The sequence below is a fragment of the Mirounga leonina genome, unplaced genomic scaffold (assembly GCF_011800145.1).
Source record: "Mirounga leonina isolate KUSES-001 unplaced genomic scaffold, KU_Mleo_1.0 Mir_82, whole genome shotgun sequence".
In the NCBI taxonomy this organism is placed as follows: Eukaryota; Metazoa; Chordata; class Mammalia; order Carnivora; family Phocidae; genus Mirounga; species Mirounga leonina.
This window is the reverse complement of record NW_023270825.1, coordinates 37,817,680-37,823,679: the sequence shown is the minus strand read 5'-3', so window position 1 is coordinate 37,823,679 and position 6,000 is coordinate 37,817,680. Positions and strand designations below refer to the sequence as shown.

Here is a 6,000-nt window from a genome sequence, read left to right as displayed (position 1 = left end):
CCCACTGAGCAGGGAGCCTGCTTCTCCCTCTGCCTGCCGCTCCCCCTGCTTGTGCTCTCTCTCTTGTTCTCTCTCTCTCTGGCAAATAAATAAAATCTTTTTTTAAAAATGCTCTTTTTTTTGATGTAACAAACATTATACACTTTGGCTATAATTACTGGCTAAAGAGAATTTCTTACAAGTATAACGAGAAAGGAACTGATTGAAGGTCTCTGCCATTATGTTTACATACAAGAATGGGAACCCCGTGGGCAGTTCCAAAGTTGAAAATAGAGAATATATATGGACTTATATTAACATAATAGGCATTCTTGGATAGTTAAAACTAGCTGAACTGTGGCAGAAGCCCAAGTAATTATTACTAGCAGAGGCACAAATTTGGGGGTAAGAGTAAGAAGAAGAATGGAAAAAAAACCCACCAACAATACTAATGCTAACATTTATTGACTGCTTACTATGTGCCAGGAATTGTTCTAAGTGCTTTACAATGTATTATCTCGCTGAATTATGCCATAGTTCTGTGACATAGACATAAATGAATAAACTGAGGCACTAAGATTAAATAACTTGTTAGTGTCAGAGTCTGTATTCAAACTCACTCCTGACTGGCAAAACTATGTTTAACATTGAGTTTTCAGAATGTTAACTTAAAAGGTTTGTATTTTACGGAGTCATCGTTTTCACAATTAAAAAACAAAACATGAGTAAATATTTTTGGTCCTTTCCTCTTTTCAGGCATTTCCAATGGTATTTTTAAAGAAAACATATCATTCAGCAACGTAAATCTAAAAAAAACCAAAAACACAACTAACGTTAAGATCAATCTTTATATTTTCATGGGACTACTGACCAGTTAAAATGAGGTGCTTTGTGAATCAGTTGTTAAGTTTAGTGCTATGTTATGTAAACCTTGTTTTTACGCATCAATATAACTGAATCCACTATAGATATCCACAATAATATACAACTCAAAGCTGGATTGTAACAATATAACTAATAAGGCAAATGTGAGCAGTAAAATAATCCAGTGTCCAGTGGAAATATAAGGTCAATGATTCTTTGTTGAACTCAAAATACATTCTTTTTTCGTTTAAAAGACTGACAGCCTTGAAATAATACTTTCAAAGTCAAAAAATGATGTTTTATACAGCACATTGCAAAGTCAGGTTAGCAAACAGACGATACTGGCCGCCACCATATCGAGTTACTCCGGTTCAGCAATCCCCTCCTGGCCCAAGCCTGGGTGGTGGGTTTGGAGAATCCTTCCTCTTTTCAGTCTACACAGTGAATTAAAGGTGATCAGTATCAAACTAAGGGTCTTCTTCCTTTTTTTCCCAGTCTAAGATTATTTTTGGCTCTCTTACAAACAACGAGAAAGTAAAATGAAAGTCCACTTAAAGCCATTTTCCTCCTCTTTCCCTGAATTTCTGGTTTATGCTTTTATTAAAGCCACTTACACCTATTTGTAAATGCTAAGATAATTTCAGATTTTAAGACTTCCCTGCTACCTTAACTACTTCCCTTGAGAAGTTTACAGCATTAGGGGTTTGTTCGCTTTATATTTTTATTTGCATTTATTCAGTAATCAAACTTCATCACAGAAAAACTTAGTGAACAAGGAGAGTACCCTTGTGTTCCATGCTAAAGAGTGCGGTTGGTGACATGGCCCGCGGTTGGGATAACCCGGCAAGAAAAACCCCACTGTAACACATCTAAGCAAAGGGTCGAAAAGGTTTTCTGCCGCGACGCGAAAAGTCCGCTTTGTTAAACTGGAGCTCAGCGGAGCTGGCGGCAACCCTGCACAACACAGCCATAGAAGAGAAAGAGAGCAGGAGACTCGCTGCACCGGGAGGAGGAAATGTGATGCAGGCTTGAGACCCAAAAACCGAAATCCCTTCTCAGCAGCGCCTCCCAAAGCCAGCCGCTGCTTTCCCTAGGAGAAGGCAGAGCGTCCCCAGACCCAGGTTGGCCGCACCCCAGCTCCTTTCTCTTTCCTCCGCAGCTGCACACAGACGAGCACGTGAGCGCGGTAGCGCGTCCCAGCTGTGCCTCAGCTGACCGCCTCCTGATTGGCTGAGACAGACGTGGGCTGGGGTGGGACTGGCCGCCTGCGTCGCTCGCCATTGGCTGTCAGGGAACCCGCCTCCCCTCAGGTGAGGCGGGCTTGCGTGAGCGCGAGCTGGGCTCCGCGGGCGGGCGCGCCCCCGACACTCTCCTCCCTCCATCCCCTGCGCGCCGCCGAGCGCGCCTCCGCCCTTGCCCGCCCCCTGCCGCTGCCTCAGCTCCTCAGTGCACAGAGCCGCCTGGTCTGAGGGGACGCGAGGATCGGCCTCGTCGCTGCTTCGGCCAGTGCGTCGGGCCGGGCCTTGACAAGCAGCCCGAGGGGAGGCTCTTCGGAGCTGGATCTGGACCCTTGCGATTGCCGCCTGCTCCTCCTGCTTGTGTTTTACGAGGGGTTTCCCGCCTTGCACCTCCCACCTCTGGACGTGCCTCCCCGTCTCTCCTCGCGTGTGGAGGGAGCCAACGCTTAGGCCGGAACGAGCCTGGGGGCGGCCGGCCGTAAAGGCTTCGCGGAAACCGATTCGCCATGGAGGGCGCCGGCGGCGCGAACGACAAGAAAAAGTAAGCCCATTTCCTCCGCCGGCCGCGTTCCCCGCCGGTGCCCCCGCCCGCCCGCCACCACGGGCTGGCGGGCCAGCCCCAGCGTCCCGGGGTGGGGGGGCGCCTTTTTGTTTCTGCCTCTTCTCCCCTCCCCTCTCCCCCAGCCTCGCCGGCCGTGCTCCCCCGCTGCCCACGTCGCCATCTTGTCGTGGGGGGTGGGAGACGCATCGAAAGTGCTTTCGGGGCCGGGGGCTGAGCCCTGTTAGCCCTCCCTCCCTGCCGCCTGGGCCTCGCACCACCCTCCTGCCCGCCTTGAAAACCCGGCTCGCTCTCTACCCCCATCCGGGTGGACTTCCCCTAGCCCGAAAACCCCGGCAGGAGAAACGAGCCGCAGCTCAGTCGCCGCCGTATGCACCCGAGCTTCCGCTCCTTCCCGCCCCCATTCTCTCCGGTTCCATTGAAAACTCGGCCCCGGGGCGGACCCTGCACACTGGTCCTGGCTTCCCAGTGGGCTCGGGGCCCTGGGTTTCCGACCGAGGGGCTCGCGTGGTCGGATGCGATCTGGCTGTTCGGTTGTCTCGCCGCGGCGGGGGTCTTTGCCTTTGTGCATTAGGGATTTGTCGCGGTGGCCTGAAGATGCTAACTTTAGTTTGCACGTGCAGGTTTTGTTTTGTTTTGTTTTAATTGCCTTGAAAAACTTGTCTAGACTGAGAGAGTAACGGGAATTTGGAGAAATCGTAACATTTTAAAGAGAGCATCAGAATTGGATACTTGTGTTTGTATCAGCTGTTAAGAGAGCCCAGACGTTATAAATTAGTATGTGCCTCATTCATTCTTAAAAGTATCTTACTGAGGGCGCCTGGGTGGCTCGGTTGGTTAAGCGACTGCCTTCGGCTCAGGTCATGATCCTGGAGTCCCGGGATCGAGTCCCGCGTCGGGCTCCCTGCTCGGCAGGGAGTCTGCTTCTCCCTCTGACCCTCCCGACCCTCCCCCCCTCTCATGCTCTCTCTCTCTCATTCTCTCTCTCTCAAATAAATAAATAAAATCTTTAAAAAAAAAAAAGTATCTTACTGAAAATGTAGCGGTTGGCTGAATTTAGGCGAACAATATTAATGAAATTGAAAAAAAAATGATCGCAGCAAATGAAATGTAGCATCAACGTTTTTAGAACACTTATTTTCATGAAAGTGAAGTATATTAAAGGAAAACCTTCTAGATATATCCGACGTAAATAATCATTCTGTTAGAACTTAATGCAAGTTTTTAAAACACTTTAAAGTTTGAGTCTAGGTAGTACATTATGGGATTAAGAATTGTAAGTGGAACCAGTGGGATTAAGAGTGATTCCACACACACACACACACACACGCACAATTTGGTGCACTTCTGGTATTTTAACCTTTGTGGAAATCATTTTAAGGAATTGGAGATTTATAATAGTTGTGGTTAGTAGACTGGCTTTACTCCTTAAAGTCCTTCCACTCTTCTGGAAGAGATTAACTTCCCTAATCAGTATCAGCAGAAGATAAACTTGTGTTGTTGCTGTTTTGTAGATACCATTTTGATCCTTATTTAGTGGAATGATAAATTCTCAGTTTGTGTACACCAGAGAAAGCTCTTATAAAATTCAAACAGGTCTAGACTTTTAATTCCAAGAGTTGACAGGAATTAATTGCAATTAATTTTGCAGAAGTGATTACAGTGCTTTTGATGAAATGATGAGGCTGCTAGATTATAAACGTAAAGCAGATTACCTCCGTGTAGTGCCAATTTTCAGTCCTTATTATATGTTGAATCATACTTAATATTGTGCATCAAGTTATGCACCAATCCCTTTTTATATGCAATATTATACTCATTTTTCCTTTGCAGTTCATCAGTTGGGATATCACAAGCAGCTTTAATATAAATGAATTAATTAGTTACTGTGCATCACTCCCAATTCTACACTAGTTCTTAGATGTTGCTCAGTCCCATCTGTTATTTTCAAAATATTCTCATTTGAAAATTCAGCAAACTTGGATCAGATTGAGTCATATTTCTTAATATAGAGATTCTTGTAACTGAAAAGTTACAAATAAGTTAATAAGTGGCTACGCAACAACTTTTAGATGCTATTTTTTAAAGATTTTTTAAATCATTTTCTAACTAATAATTTTAAAACTTTTTGAAGAGGTAATTGAGAGATTACAGGGCAAGGTATTTTCTCCTTACAGTTTTTCCATTTTAAATGTGCTCTAGGGCCCAGGCTGGGGGGACAAATTTGTCTTCTTTAAAGGAGGTCTAGGGAAATAAAAAACTGAAGCATTGGAAGAAACCAGAACAGAGGATGGGTATGGTTATAATGGGTTTAACAGGGAATTTCATGTTGATTCCTTAGCAGTAGGTAGGGGCTGGACTTAGTAGCACATTAATATCGATTTTTAGATTTCAAGGGAAGGTTAAGAGGTTCATGGTTCTCTTTCAGGTTTCAGGCCAGACTCCTTCAGTATCCAAAACCAGTTATTGGATCATTAAAGTAAAATTTCTAAGAATGGACATTTCTTAACTTCTTTTAACTTTTGGTCATTAAAAGTCAAGAAGCTCTCTCATTTATTAGTAAGCTTTTTTCTTGTTATAATTTTACTTTGATTTTCTTCTTTTTTGAAGAAGAACATGCCTGGTAGCATAGGATCTGGACCCAGACACCTCTTAGTTAAAACTAACAGTCCAGTTTTTTCACTTGTTAGCTTTGTGAGCTTGGGCAAGTTACTGAATGCTTCTGAGCCTATTTCTTCCTTTTGAAATGATGATAATAATAGCAACCACCTCAGAGGTTATTGTGAGGATTAAATGAGGTAATGTTCACTGTCTGTCTGGTTTAGGAATCTTGGTAACACTGTAATTGAAAATAGTCGTTACCTATTCAAGTTCTAGTTTGAACTTCCATAGCACTTAAAAACCCTTTTTTTGCAGGTGTTACCAAATATTTCTTGTGTTAGTTCTTCTCCCCACCTTCATGCATCTTTTCTAAATCTCCTAAAAATGAAAAGACTAACATTGGATTCAGATTTAAGGGGGGGCGGTTCTTTTCCAGCTAAAACAGTACATCCCTGGGTTATGTTGGCATCTAGCATCAATTCTTCTTGAGCATCTGTTCTCTGTCTACTCTAGGCCCCCTTCTTCACAATTTCTTATGCCCCTTTCCTCCCCAAATAGGCCGCTTGAAACTTGAATTTACTCTGGATTTCAGAGACTAGAGTCATAAAGACGTACACTACTCTTAAAGTTCATTTCAGCAAGGTATGTGCAATGCACTGCAGTCTTAGGAGTGGTGGTAACTTAAAACATTTTTTGTCTTGACACCACAATTTAGAGTAGACAATTTTATAAATACTTACCTTTGCTAAACATGACGAG

General features: G+C 44.0%; 1 protein-coding gene across 2 annotated transcripts in view; it reads left to right on the top strand.

Annotated features, from left to right (window-relative positions):
- Positions 1-2,296: 2,296 nt before the first annotated feature.
- The window catches only part of HIF1A (hypoxia inducible factor 1 subunit alpha), a 39,245-nt gene continuing 35,541 nt past the window's right edge, over positions 2,297-6,000 (top strand). The window contains exon 1 of one of the 2 annotated variants that reach the window (XM_034992741.1): positions 2,297-2,622. In XM_034992741.1, the coding sequence (XP_034848632.1) occupies positions 2,588-2,622 (35 nt within the window). In that variant the 5' untranslated portion in view covers positions 2,297-2,587. The remainder of the gene's footprint in view (positions 2,623-6,000) is intronic. The other variant, XM_034992742.1, reaches the window with a different exon arrangement.